At 42.2% G+C, this 15,348-nt stretch overlaps 1 protein-coding gene across 3 annotated transcripts in view; it reads right to left on the bottom strand.

Moving 5' to 3' along the window:
• The window catches only part of SMG1 (SMG1 nonsense mediated mRNA decay associated PI3K related kinase), a 409,928-nt gene that overhangs the window by 375,331 nt on the left and 19,249 nt on the right, over nucleotides 1-15,348 (bottom strand). For all 3 annotated transcript variants that reach the window (XM_073591119.1, XM_073591120.1, XM_073591121.1), the window contains exons 2-4: nucleotides 11,692-11,855; nucleotides 11,347-11,496; nucleotides 9,502-9,638 (exon numbers count right to left, since the gene is read on the bottom strand). In XM_073591119.1, the coding sequence (XP_073447220.1) occupies nucleotides 9,502-9,638; nucleotides 11,347-11,496; nucleotides 11,692-11,855 (451 nt within the window). The remainder of the gene's footprint in view (nucleotides 1-9,501; nucleotides 9,639-11,346; nucleotides 11,497-11,691; nucleotides 11,856-15,348) is intronic.

Below are 15,348 nucleotides of genomic sequence, written 5' to 3'. Positions count from 1 at the left end.
TCTTCTTCTCCTCGGGCCGCTACGCACCCATGGCATGGGGGAAGGCTCCCGCTCTTCTCTTCATCTTCTTCTCTTCTTAAATTTTCTTCTCCGGGCCGCTCCGCATCCATGCTGGCATGGAGGGAGGCTCCCGCTGTGCGACGGCGTCTCCTCTTCTGATGGTTCTTAACCCTTTCATGACTAAGCCTATTTTTGAAATTTGGTGTTTACAAGTTAAAATCCATATTTTTTGCTAGAAAATTACTTAGAACCCCCAAACATTATATATATTTTTTTAGCAGAGAATCTAGAGAATAAAATGACGATTGTTGCAATATTTTTTATCACACGGTATTTGTGCAGCGGTGTTTTAAACGCAAATTTTTGGAAAAGTGACACTTTCATGAATTTTAAAAAATCCAAACAGTAAAGTTACCCCAATTTTTTTGTATAATGTGAAAGATGATGTTACGCCGAGTAAATAGATACCAAACATGTCACCCTTTATAATTGCACGCACTCGTGGAATGGCGACGAACTACGGTACCTTTGAATTTCCATAGGCGACGCTTTAAAAATTTTTTACGGTTACCAGGTTTGAGCTACAGAGGAGGTCTAGGGCTAGAATTATTGCTCTCGCTCTGACGATCGCGGCAATACCTCACATGTGTGGTTTGAACACCGTTTACATATGCGGGCGCGACTTCCGTATGCGTTTTCTTCGCTGCGCGAGCTCGCGGGGACAGGGGCACTTTAAAAAAATTTTTTTTTTTTTTTATTTATTTTATTTATTTTTGTACTTTATAAATTGTGTTTAAATTTTTTTTTTTTTTTTTTTTTTTTACTTTTATTGCTGTCACAAGCAATGTAAACATCCCTTGTGACAGTAATAGGTGGTGACAGGTACTCTTTATGGAGGGATGGGGGGTCTAAAAGACCCCCCATCCTTCCTTTACACTTCAAAGTATTCAGATCGCCGAAAACGGCGATTCTGAATACTGTGTACTTTTTTAAATTCGGCGCCATTGGCAGCCGAGTAAACGGGAAGTGACGTCATGACGTCGCTTCCGCGTTTACAATTAGAAGGCTGGAACGAAGCCGCTCGCAGCTTCGTTCCAGTCCGCCCCCAGCCGCCGAAGGCAGCGGAACGGACACCGGGCCTCCCGATCGCACGGGAGGCCCGGTAACAGCGGCGGGAGGCGGCGGGAGGGGGGGGGGGATGTCCCCTCCCGCTCCTCCGGTATAACAACCGAGCGGCTTTTAGCCGCATCGGTTGTTATATTCGGGTAGCCGATCGCCCGCTGAAAACAACGGTACCGGGATGATGCCTGCAGCTGCGGGCATCATCCCGGTATAACCCCGGAAAGCCGAGTACGCATATATGCGTTCGGTCGGCGGGAAGGGGTTAAATAACGGGGGGCTGGGCCACCCGGTGACCCCGCCCCCCTCTGACGCACGGTGACTTGACGGGACTTCCCTGTGACGTCACGGGGAATGCCACAGGGAAGTCCCGTCATGTCCTGTGCGTCAGAGGGGGGTGGGGTCAACGGGTGGCCCCGCCCCCCGTTATTTAAGAACCGTCGGAAGAGGAGGCGCCGTCACACAGCGGGAGCCTCCCTCCATGCCAGCATGGATGCGGAGCGGCCCGGGAAGAAAATGAAGAAGAGAAGAAGAAGATGATGATGAAGAGAAGAGCGGGAGCCTCCCCCCATACCATGGGTGCGAAGCGGCCCGAGGAGAAAAAGATAGAAGACGCCGCGGAGGAGATGCTGGACGAGAATGCCGGCGGAAAAACCAGAAGAGCCAGAAGAAGAAGAAGGAAGATAGAAGAAAGAAGAAGCATTTAAATAACGGAATTGTCAAAAACTGTCTCTTGTCGTTTTTAACATTTTTGACAGTTTTTTAGTGAAATGGTAGGGATACTTTTGTACCCCCTTACCATTTCACACGGGAGGGGGGGCGGGATCTGGGGGTCTCCTTGTTAAAGGGGGCTTCCAGATTCCGATAAGCCCCCCGCCCGCAGACCCCCACAACCACCGGCCAGGGTTGTGGGGATGAGGCCCTTGTCCTCATCAACATGGGGACAAGGTGTTTTGGGGGGCTACCCCAAAGCACCCTCCCAATGTTGAGGGCATGTGGCCTGGTACGGTTCGGGGGGGGGGGGGGGCGCTTTCTCATCCCCCCCTCTTTTCCTGTGGCCTGCCAGGTTGCGTGCTCGGATAAGGGTCTGGTATGGATTTTTGGGGGGACCCCACGTCGTTTTTTTTAAATTTTGGCGCGGGTTTCCCCTTAAAAATAGATACCAGACCTAAAGGGTCTGGTATGGAATTTAGGGGGACCCCCACGTCTTTTTTAATTTTGGTTCGGGGTTCCCCTGTGGGGAATTCCCATGCCGTTTTTATCAATGAACTTCTATGTGTACTGTCGGACCGGCAATGCAATAGCCGAGAGTAGTTTTAAATGGCTTTTTTCCTTTGAAATGTCATTTTGCTGTCAGACTGTTCTAAACACGGGAAACGTGCCCCTTTACAGGCATACTATAGACACCCCCCAGCTACGAAATTTAAAGTAATATTACACTTTTATTGTTTGACTTTAAGCATTATTAAAATCACTGCTCCTGAAAAAACGGCCATTTTTAAAAACTTTTTTTTGCATTGATCCATGTCCCCTGTGGCAGGACCCGGGTCCCCAAACACTTTTTATGACAATAACTTGCATATAAGCCTTTAAAATTAGAACTTTTGATTATTCATGTTTGACTTTTAAAAAGGGTGTTCCGCGGCATTCGAATTTGTCGAACACCCCAAATTGTTCGCTGTTCGGCGAACTTGCGAACAGCCAATGTTCGAGTCGAACATGAGTTCGACTCGAACTCGAAGCTCATCTTTATAGAGGTAAGGGAGCTGAGGTATTGCTAGTAGTTGTGTGTCTTCTAAATGTTCCTTTTTTTCCCCCCCTTTTAAAGGAAGTAAATACGAACTGGGTATATTAATGTATTGAAGGTTAAGTGTGAATTTATACACAACATTGTAAAGATGTTATAATAGTATGTATACGCGGTGCCTCTCAATCAGTGGTATATGTTTTCGTAAAAATTTATAAAAATAAATGGAGTTAAAAAAAGATATAACAGGATGCACACCTTCCAAAAAGTTCAACTTTTGTCTCATCAGTCCACAGAATATTTGCCCAAAAGTCTTGGGGATAATCAAGATGTTTTTGGCAAATGTGAGACGAGCCTTTGTGTTCTTTTTGCTCAGTAGTGGCTTTCACCTTGGAACTTTCCCATGGATGCCATTTTTGCCCAGTCCCTTTCTTATTGTTGAATCATGAACACTGACCTTAACAGACGCAAGTGAGGCAGTTCTTTAGATGTTGTTCTGGGTAATAATTAGTCATTTAGGTAGGCCGGCCACTCCTGGGAAAGTTCCCCACTGTTCTTAGTTTTCTCCATTTGTGAATAATGGCTCTCACCGTGGTTCGCTGCAGACCCAAAGCTTTTGAAATGCCCTTTACAGATCGGTATATATGTCAATTACTTTATCGTCTGTTCTTGAATGGCTTTGGATCGCAGCAGGTGTTGCTTTTTGATATCCTTTAGCATGCTTCACTTTATCAGACAGCTTCTATTTAAGTGATTTCTTGATTCAACAGGTTTAGCATTAAATCAGGCCTGGTTGTGGCAAGTAAAATCTAACACTGGGGGGTGGGGGTAATTACTTTCACACAGGGCCAGACAGGTTGAACAGCTTTTTTCCGTAAATAAATGAAACCATTTAAAAACTGCATTTTGTATTTACTAGGGTTATCTTTGTGTAATATTAAAATTTGTTTGATGATCTGAATCATTTAGGTGACACAAATACCCAAAAAAACGTATTTGTAACGGAAGCGATAATACAACTTACTTGTGTTAAAATTTTATGCTCCAGAAACCTAGGGTTTTTTTGGTTTTCTTTAAAGTGGTTGTAAATGCATTACATACTAGCTCATTATGAAATACTTACCCTTAGAACGAAGCTGGTGCAGCAGTCCCTGTACACCGCTGTGACGGCCACATGTTTCCGAAATGTTCCTTCCAGGTTTGCGGGCTCCGGTGCTAGGATTGGCCGAAGCCGCTAAGACGTAACTCCCCTGCATGCTCGCGGGAGCCGCCATTAATGGCACAGCAGCTGAAGAAACGGCACGAACGAGCCATTTCTTCAGTGCGCATGTGCCAATGACGTGGATACAATGAATAACTCCTAAACTGTGCAAGCAAGCAAGCCTTATTATAGGCTTACCTGTAGGCAAACGTGGTTATAAAAAGGGTTTACAACCACTTTAACCATTTTAGATCTCACACCCGCATATCTCTTGTAGAACAGAACACCTTTTACATATTGGCCTATGAAATTCAGTATTAATTTTGTCCTTACCTACTTAAAGTGGAGTTCCACCCACTTTTACAACTCTTCAGCATCCCTCACTAAACTGTGCACTGTAAACGAATTGGATATTTAAAAAATTTTTTTCTCAGCACCTATTGTATATCTACTGTATTCATTTTTCATTTCCTCCTCCCCGTGGCCCATCGCATCATTTCCTGTTTGCAATGCCTTCTGGGAAGGGGTGGCAACTTCCTCTGACACTGCCGTTGCTATGGAAACCTGACCTGAAACCTATTACACTGCTTGTGCTGCACTGAGCATGTGCGAGATCTGCAAGGATGAGATCCAGGAAGAAATACAGTCTGGCTTCAGATGCCTACACTTAAGATGGCCACGGCCTGCTGTAAGTTTATAAAAATAACATACTACTGCTATAAACTAACAAAACAGACCTTAGTTTACAGACTAACTTTACTAGAATACATTAAGCTTGTGTATTATAGGGGTATTTTTATTTAAAAAGTATAATTTCGTCCGGAACACCACTTTAAAAATGATAAACCTTCTGGTACACAATTGCATACTAGCTCATTATGAAACACTTACCCTTATTTTGTAAATATTTTTATTATATCTTTTAATGTGACAGCACTGAAGAAATGACACTTTGCTACAATGTAAAGTAGTGAGTGTACAGCTTGTATAACAATGTAAATTTGCTGTCCCCTCAAAATAACTCAATACACAGCCAATAATGTCTAAACCGCTGGCAACAAAAGTGAGTACACCCCAAATTTAAAATGTCAAAATTGGGTCCAAAGTGTCAATATTTTGTGTGGCCACCATTATTTTCCAGCACTGCCTTAACCCTCTTGGGCATGGAGTTCACCAGAGTTTCACAGGTTGCCACTGGAGTCCTCTTCCACTCCTCCATGACGACATCACGCTGCTGGTGGATGTCAGAGACCTTGCGCTCCTCCACCTTCCATTTGAGGATGCCCCACAGATGCTCAATATGGTTTAGGTCTAGAGACAGGCTTGGCCAATCCATCACCTTTACCCTCAGCTTCTTGAACAAGGCAGTGGTTGTCTTAGAGGTGTGTTTGGGGTCGTTATGTTGGAATCCTGTCCTGTGGCCCAGTCTCTGAAGGGAGGGGGCTCATGCTCTGCTTCCGTATGTCATAGTACATGTTGGCATTCATGGTTTCCTCAATGAACTGTAGCTCCCCAGTGCCAGCAGCACTCATGCACCCCCAGACCATGACACTCCCACCACAATGCTTGACTGTAGGCAAGACACACTTGTCTTTGTACTCCTCTCACCTGGTTGCCAACACACACTTGACACCATCTGAACCTAATAAGTTTATCTTGGTCTCATTAGACCACAGGACATGGTTCCAGTAAGCCATGTCCTTAGTCTGCTTGTCTTCAAACTGTTTGCGGTCTGTCTTGTGCATCATCTTTAGAAGAGGCTTCCTTCTGGGACGACAGCCATGCAGACCAATTTGATGCAGTGTGCGGCGTATGGTCTGAGCACTGACAGGCTGACCCCCACCCCTTCAACCCTCTGCAGCAATGCTGGCAGCGCTCATATGTCTATTTCCCAAAGACAACCTCTGGACATGATGGTGAGCATGTGCACTCAACTTCTTTGGCTGACCATGGCGAGGCCTGTTCTGAGTGGAATCTGTCCTGTTAAACCACAGTATGGTCTTGGCCACCGTGCTGCAGCTCAGTTTCAGGGTCTTGGCCATCTATACTGGGGGGCCTGTGGATTTCAAATATAATTGCTGAGAACCATAAATAATTGTTAGAGCCAAAGCCTCAAAGAAATCCTGTCATTGCAAAGCAGCAAACAGATGGCCATCTGTATGTCTTAGTTTCCAAAGGGTTCAGTAAAGATGTGCGTTATAGCTGGTCGCCGTCACCCTGGTGACTCGGCTATAACACACATCTTTTTTCACCATCTGTGTCCCATAGAGGAAATTTACCTTCAATTTCTGCCCCATAACCAAAGCAAGAAGTAAGAGAAAATCCCTGCAAATTAAGGGAATACCTCGGAGCTCCCTGAGTCACCAGAACTACTGTCCCCATTGGAAGATTTCCCCTCTGTTACTTTTCTGGGAACAACCCAAAATTTGCCATTTTCTTTTACTTTCATTTTCAATGACAACAGTAAACAGGGCAAATAGAGAGGGTATTCCCCAGGCTTTGTTTGCATCTGTTTGTAGCCCTCCAAAGCCGCTTACTGAGATAGCCAGCTATAAATGAAGGCAGTGGCAAGTTTTTTTAAATCACCTTGGTGTGTTTATTGGTCCAGAAACGAGCACCAGCACCTTTGCAGCCATAGTGCTATTTGCTGGGTGTTTGGTGTGTGTTTGGTGTGCTTCTGTACCTTTAAGCAGGGATGGGCTGCCCTTCAGTCCACCTGCCAGCATTTATCTATTAGAATGCATGTGCCTCCACTGTGGGGACATTCATATTTTAGTGTTAGGACCACAGATATCAGGGTGCCGTGATGAGGCTCTGTGGCTTATGCATGCATTTGCAAATGCGTGCGGACTAAACCCGTTTTTAACGCGTACTGTTAGGTCAATTTGGTTGTCTGCGAGCTGGTAAGTAGGCTTTGGTTTTTTCCTGGGCATTCCCCAGGCTTTGTTTGCATCAAATAGAGAGGGTGCATCTCCCTCAGAGAGACACAGTCAGCAATAAAAACTGACAGGGAATCTAAACCCTTGCCACAGCATACAAAACAAAAAACAAACAAAAAAAGGTTTTGCTTTTAGTTGTAGGCAGTTGTTGATAACTCATTAGGTAGCAATGAATTGATTGAAATCACCCTCTAGTTATAGTACCTCATGAGAAGGCTGATAAAGTTATGACAAATAATCAAACATTTGGTGCCATAAGTGTAATTAACCAGCAGCTCTTGTCAGACTCCTAATTCTGTTGAACCTATCAAGTTGGTTTAACCAAGCGTTTACCTTGCCTGCTTACTTCCTGATCTGGAAGGAACTCTGATTCTTGCTGTGTTTCAGCTCCCTCAGAAAATGTAATGTTTTGCTGTGACATTGTGTGGGCAATAAAGGACCTGTCAGTCTCCGATAAATGTATCAGTTGTATAGCTTTGTGTCTGTGGATCAGACCATTTTGTCACTTGTTTGGGAAGGCATAAGCCGAAAGCATAATGACATATAGTAATGCAGGTAGCTTCTACTGTGTACATATACACGATCACTTTCCAGCACCAAAGCCATCAATAATGAACCAGAACTGGCAGGAATAACCTCTGTCAGCAATGCTCAACCAGCGCAGCCCTCCTCAGATCGGGGAATACAGTAACAGCTTACAAAGAACACAGAGGAGGGCGCAAACGCCTAGCCTGGTAATGTGCTAGGCACCTGTGTTCTCCTGTGTGTTCTTTTCTACTGTGTACATTGATAAAGCAAACAACTTCTATAACAGTCCCATTAGCTCTCTTGTAGGCTGTATTCTGCTGTAATTAGCTTACATACATGTAAAGGCTCATATGACAATGGCTGCACCATCCCAACCTGCTGTATACCCAGTCCATAGCACATCTCACAGTATATTCGGGAGCCATGATTGATTTTTTTTTTGACTGGAGCAAAATGAATTTTTGACTGTTCTGCTTTCACAATTAAGCACTGAAAAGTGATCTCTATTACTGATACAGTTGTGGTGAGACGGCTTAACTTACAGTCTCTGTAGCTTGGCAAACAGTGACCCAAACCAAACAACATCTTGCAGATCGCAGAAAGCTTTAATCCAGAAGCAGATCATGACAGATGAATAAGATAGGTCGAAAAAAAACATAGTGTGTCCAATCCAACAGAACACAGTACATGTGGGTAAATGGAGGCTAAAGCATAAAAAAATAAGGGTGGGGCTAACTACATAGGGCATCCCCTAGCTAAGTAGTAAGAAAAGGGATAAAATTGTTAAAAGGCAAAGAAACTGACAATGCATGTGTAACATGATAGGTGAAAAATCTGAAAATGGCCTATTAGTGTAAACCGTGATTTAGCTTCCAGTGCTCCAGACCCAATGACCTTCCTTACAAAGTGACTTTTACTTGGTGACAAGTGGGGCTATGCTTTACAGCAGGGATATGCAATTGGCGGACCTCCAGCTGTTGCAGAACTACAAGTCCCATGAGGCATAGCAAGACTGACAGTCACAAGCATGACACCCAGAGGCATGATGAGACTTGTAGTTTTGCAACAGCTGGGAGGTCCGCCAATTGTATATCCCCGCTCTACAGCTCTGGACCTGAAAACCATAAAACGCAGAGCTTAGTACCCAAAGGCCACATATTCCAGGCTAGCCTCACATGTCCAGTATGGCATCCAAAGCGAGGCTGATTCGGATAGCTGCTATATAGAGACCAGATCAATCAGCAGTATAGCGAGGAATCTTGATTCCACAAACAGAAGATGGATTTTTTAGCAGACCTGAAGAAAAGGCATCCAAACTCCTGGCATACTAACAAAAAACTGAGGCTTGGTAGGAAAAGCAGGCATTAAATGGGTTATGATTTTTCTGTTTGCCAGTGTCCAAACCTCCTGTATTCAGCAGCAACTGTGACCAGTTAAAAAAAAAAAAAAAACCACACACACACACACACACACACACACACCCCTATCAAGCAAAATAAATTCAAGCTAAAGCCTACTCAAACAGCTAAATGCACAATTAAAATACACAATTTTTTTTTATTTATCTGCCAAGCCATTTGCAATTTTGTTCAGGCACTTTTGAGATTTATACACCTCTTCCAGACACCAGTGTCACTCTATAATAACGTTAGAGTTGGGTCATCTCTCATCCATATTTCTGATTGAATAAAGGAGAACCATGCTATAAAGTCATCGACTCTGCTCTAACCTGCTTAGCTCACGTTATGCAAAGGGAAGACAGGAGGATTACAACCAAAGAGATTCAGTTTCTTATGCTAGTTGTAAGTAAAAATACATTTTTAAAAAGGCATAAACAGCATAGTGCTTATAATATGTGACTGGAGTTTAGCTTTGAAACAGCTATGACAGAGAAGAGAAACATCCAGGACTTACATTTAACACTTAATATACAAAGTATAAAAAAAAAATTTAAAAAAACTACAAACCATTTTGTTTTCTGGCTGCTGAATAAATTCTTTCAGCTGCTTAACGGTAGCCAGTCTTCGGTCCCTGTCGTCTTCCCGGGTGATCCTCCGAAGAAGATTAGACAGCCGAGACTCTTCAGAATAGGAGAGCGATCGTTCTGCGAAATTTTTGAAGACAAATTCACGTTTATACTTTCATACTGGAAAATAATTTGTCATAAGTTTAATACTCAATTTTAGCCTAGTACCCCTGAAGAGCAAGATGAAAAAACAGCAAAATCAGGGCTGACAAATACATCTGCATAACCAGGCTGCTTTATAGTAAACCTAGGAGAATTTTTTTTTTTTTTTTTTTTTTTTTTTTTTACAGAACTACCACTGCATGCTTGGCTTTAAAGGTGTAGACTCCAGGCATCTCCCTGATCCTAGCTTCACTACCAAGTGGCTCACAGACCTGAAACAAGCAAGCAGCCAGTAAACTCTAAAGGGTCTGAATTACTGTCCTTCACAATTGTCCCAGATCAATGACTCACTATGTAGAAAAATCAGGACTAGCTTCCTTCTTTTATGGAACAAGGCAATAGGTCTGCTTTAGTGTGCTCACACCAGGAGTAACAACTAAAGGCTAGGCTTACACCTATGCATTTTTAAGTGCATTTTGCAGTAACGGACTACAGTCCATTTTAACATGGTTTCCTATGGTACGCGTTCCATAAGGTCCATAAAGACATGGATGAGCGAGTTTGGGGTGGAGGAACTTGAGTGGCCTGCACAGAGTCCTGACCTCAACCCAATAGAACACCTTTGGGATGAATTAGAGTGGAGACTGCGAGCCAGGCCTTCTCATTCACATCAGTGCCTGACCTCACAAATGCGCTTCTGGAAGAATGGTCAAACAGTCCCATAGACACACTACTAAACCTTGTGGACAGCATTCCCAGAAGAGTTGAAGCTGTTATAGCTGCAAAGGGTGGGCCAACTCAATATTGAACCCTACGGACACCATAAAAGTTAATGTGCGTGTAAAGGCAGGCGTCTCAATACTTTTGGTAACATAGCGTATGTGCTACAGTGACAGCGGTCTGAGGGTATTTCTCTCACTTTAGAGAGATCCTCTCACTTCCTTTTATGAACAAGCATGGAACAGAAACAAATGGCAACAGAAAGGAAAAAATAAATAATAATGGACAGTGGTTTAACTATTCCTTGTCTTATCCAAAAATAAATAATAAAATTATAGGGAAAAAAGGAAAATGAGAAAAAAGTTTTGGCTTTGACTTTAGATGAGTAATTACTTTATAATATATGTAAATAGACAGTGGGGGACATTTACTAAAACCAATGCACCCAGAATCTGGTGCAGCTGTGCCTAGTAACTAATCAGCTTGTTCAATTTGACAAGGTCTCTTAAACACGGGACGGAATGGGTGCAAGCGGATCCGCCTGCTCAGTGAGTGATCTCTCTGCTGATCAGCCAGATGACAGGTCCGTGTCTGCTCCACATAGCTCGCTGTTCTTTATAGGGCGGCCGGATGGAAACAGACTGCATGTCCATTTCAATACGATTGTCATCTGATCCGATCGGCTGGACAGACAGCAAATGTATCCCCATCTGTCTGTTTTTAGTGGACCTGATGCCGATGGGTGACACTGACATTCGCCGCCCCATAGAGAACAATGGGTGGTCCGGTCCACATATTAAAAAAATAATCGACAGGTGGACTCAATCAGTCCACTGGTGTGAAAGGGGGATAAAGCCTAGAAGCTGATTGATATGCACAGCTGCACCAGATTCTGTGTGCACCAGTTTTCGTAAATCACCCTCAGTACGTCAGCACTGCACATCAACAATTCTACAAAACTCACCCTGTGATTTCCTCATATCTTTTGTGGCTAAAGCACGGTTTCCATGCTGGACAGTGAAATCAGGGCTTACATTGTTAACCCTCAGCTCTTGCCCCAACGACTTCCGACCAAAAGCATTTTCACCAGATCCTCCATTGACACAGTAGCCATCTAGAACCAAGAGCAAAAATGTTTTTTTGGTTTTTTTTATATATAAAAAAAGAACAAAGAGAAGAAGAAGAAGTGGTAAATTCACAACATGCTAGCTCAAAAACCAGAGAGGCTTGTTTGACTGAAAGCTTTATGAAATACCCATTTAACTATATATGCTATGTAATAATGATAATGCTGTTCTAGCTTCCATACCTTCCTCTTCGTTGTGCACATCAGAAGACACCGTGACATCATCATGCTTTTGTCGAGAAAGCCCGGCTGAATTGGAAGCATGTGATCCATATGAGGCAGAATTGCCCCGGTCTCTGGAGGTAGAGTATTTTAAATTGTCTTGGTCGGCTGAAGCACTTTCAGATCTATAAAACAGAACACCAAACATACAATTATAATTTAAGTATATAACCAAGAAGACACAAAGAAAGACAGACATATTCCTTAAAATAACATAACTTAAAAGTGAAAAGGCGGCACACTTCTAAAGCATTGATTGCAACATTCACAGTTAGTAATAGGGTTGCACCGATACTAGTATCGGTGCCTAGAGATGTAACATTTCCAGAAATTTTGAAGCTCGGAAAAAAACAAAAACAAAAAAAACTTTTCCCGTTTTTTTGGGGGGAAAAAACGGAAATTTTTGGAAAAATTAAAAAAAAAAAAATGCTACATTAGCACTTTTTTGTCTTTTTAAGATTGAAAGTCATTCTGTTACTTTAGGAACATAAAAAATGACTATGGACAATTTAACTTGGCATAAAATTATCACAACTAGCATATTAAAAATATAGTGTAGAGTCAACAATTATCAAACAGAATTTACTTTTTTATAATATTTATTTTTAACAAAGGGAGCAACAATCTCCTGGACTGCTTACTAGTTTGTGTGGAACAACCAAAAAGCCTCCACAAAACAGAATTGAAGATGGGGGAAGTGTTAAGAAGAGAGTGGGATTAAGTTTCAATAGACATTTAATCAGAATCATTTTCTGAGCTGAAATTGTCAGTATCCATCTCTGCTTCTGCAGCTACTCTTTTTTGTCTGTCACCACAATTAGGAACTTCTAAAAATGTAAGGTTTGACAGGACCGGTTCTTGTTACAATAGCAGCACAGCACCTCCTAAAGCAGGGATATGCAATTAGCGGACCTCCAGCTGTTGCAAAACTACAAGTCCCATTATGCCTCTGCCTCTGGGTGTCATGCGCATGGCTGTTGAAGTTTTGCTATGCCTCATGGGACTTGTAGTTCTGCAACAGCTGGAGGTCCGCTAATTGCATATCCCTGTCCTAAAGGAAGAAATGCATACTGTTCTTGCATTGGAGGGTTCAGTTTTTTGCCTAGGACTTGCTTGTCCTCACTCCTGCACAGAAAATTTGAATAATCTGATATAATACATTTTTTTTTTTTTTTTTTTAGAAATGATTTGGAAAATATTTGAACACCCTGTCTTAAAATATTTTATTCATCATGTTAAAATAAAATATTCCACAATTTTTTTTTCTTCTTTTTTAAATTTTTCCAATTTTTTGGAAAAAAAAAACAAAAAAACTTTTTTTTTTCGTATTTTTCCGGGCCTTCACACCTCTATCGGTGCCAATACAGGGGGTCCCCGGGTTACAAACAAGTTAGGGACTGTAGGTTTGTTCTTAAGTTGAATCTGTTTGTAGGTCGGAACAGGTACATTTTTTAAGTGTAGCTCCAGCCAAAAAAACTATTTTTAAGCTTTTTGGATAGCATAGGGAAGGGTTAACACTCCTGTAATGTTTGTTTTGCTGTCTGTGCCTCTGTTCAGAAGATTTCACCTCACTTTCTGTCCCATAACAATTGGATTTTGAAAATTTTGGGTTGTTGTGGAAACAACCCTTGGTGATAAAGCATCAGTGGAGGTACCTTTTCCCCATAATAGCTCTTACAGGAGTGAATTTCCCTTCCTAGGGCTAGATTTCCTCTCACTTCCTGTTGTCTCCCTCCGTTTGTAAGTAGGAGTCGTTTGTAAGTCGGATGTTTGTAACTAGGGGACCCCCTGTACCAAGTATTTGCACAAGTATTGGTACTCATGCAAATGCACTGATACTTGAAAACGGTACTTTCAGGCTCGGCTCTTTGAGCGGTCAGTGGGTCTCCCTAGTGTTAAAGAAGTCCGGTAATTGGAGCTGAAAAAAAAAAAAAGCAGCCGGCAATATTACCAACATTGCTCAGCCCTGAAACACTAAAATAAAAAGAAACATTGTTTTTGTACATTTCTGTTTCTTCATCTGCAGATCAAAAGGGATGAACAAATGTTCCTCTGTTTAACCCCTTAATAACCCTTAATTTACTACCTATTCTCCTCTATTTAATTACCGTAATTTTCCTGCTTTTTTTCACATCTATTTTATAAACTTTAAACAATTAAAACTTTTTTTTGTTTGCTTTGTTAGTGAAAAAAAAAAAAAAAAACAAACAAACGGTACTTGTACTCACTGTAAAAATAAATAAAATAAAATATGGTATCGGTGCATCCCTACTAATAACATGGTGTCATCTCATATATACACAATGGCATAAGACAAACACATAAAAATATAATTGAAAATACATAATACAAAATACATACATATACACACACACACACACACACACAGTATCTCACAAAAGTGAGTACACCCCTCACATTTTTGTAAATATTTTATTACATCTTTTCATGTGACAACACTGAAAAAAATGACACTTTGCTACAATGTAAAGTAGTGAGTGTACAGCTTGTATAACAGTGTAAATTTGCTGTCCCCTCAAAATAACTCAACACACAGCCACTAATGTCTAAACCGCTGGCAAAAAAAAATGAGTACACCCCTAAGTGAAAATTTCCAAATTGGGCCAAATAGCCAATTTCCCTCCCCAGTGTCGTGTGACTCGTTAGTGTTACAAGGTCTGAGGTGTGAATAGGGAACAGGGGTGTTAAATTTAGTGTTATTGCTCTCACTCTCTCATACTAGTCACTGGAAGTTCAACATGGCACCTCATGGCAAAGAAAAAAAAAAAAAAAAAATACTGCTCTACATAAAGATCGCCTAGGCTAGAAGAAGATTGTCAAGACCCAAGGTAGTCCCTTAATTTGCAGGGATTTTCTCTCACTTATTGTTTTGGCTATGGGACAGAAAGTGAAGGTAAATTTCCTCTATGGGACACAGATGGTGAAAAAAAGGTGTGCGTTCTAGCCAAGTCGCCGGGGTGACAGCGACTGAATATAATGCACATCTTTACTGAACCCTTTGAAAACTAAGACATACAGATGGCCATCTGTTTGCTGCCTTGCAATGACAGGACTCCTTTGAGGCTTTGGCTCTAACAATTATTCTTTATGCTTCTCAGCAATTTTACTTGAAATTCACAGGCCCCCCCATTATAGATGGCCAAGACCCTGAAACTGAGCTGCAGCACGGTGGCCAAGACCATACTACAATTTAACAGGACAGATTCCACTCAGAACAGGCCTCGCCATGGTTGACCAAAGAAGTTGAGTGCACGTGCTCAGCGTCATATCCAGAGGTTGTCTTTGGGAAATAGACGTATGAGTGCTGCCAGCATTGCTGCAGAGTTCGAATGAAGAGGTGTGTGTGTGTGTGTGTGTGTGTGTGTGTGTGTGGGGGGGGGGGGGGGGGTGCTGTGAGGTCAGCCTGTCAGTGGTCAGATATTACACAAGAAAGCCCGGAAACAGTTTGTTGAAGACAAGCAGACTAAAGGCATGGATTACTAGAACCATGTCCTGTGGTCTGATGAGACCAAAATAAACTAATTTGGTTCAAATGGTGTCTGTCAAGCGTGTGTGGCAGCAACCAGGTGAGGAGTACAAAGACAAGTGTGTCTTGCC

The sequence above is a fragment of the Aquarana catesbeiana genome, linkage group LG06, assembly GCF_042186555.1.
Source record: "Aquarana catesbeiana isolate 2022-GZ linkage group LG06, ASM4218655v1, whole genome shotgun sequence".
In the NCBI taxonomy this organism is placed as follows: Eukaryota; Metazoa; Chordata; class Amphibia; order Anura; family Ranidae; genus Aquarana; species Aquarana catesbeiana.
The sequence above is the reverse complement of the archived record's forward strand: the minus strand, read 5'-3'. Positions and strand labels throughout refer to the sequence as shown.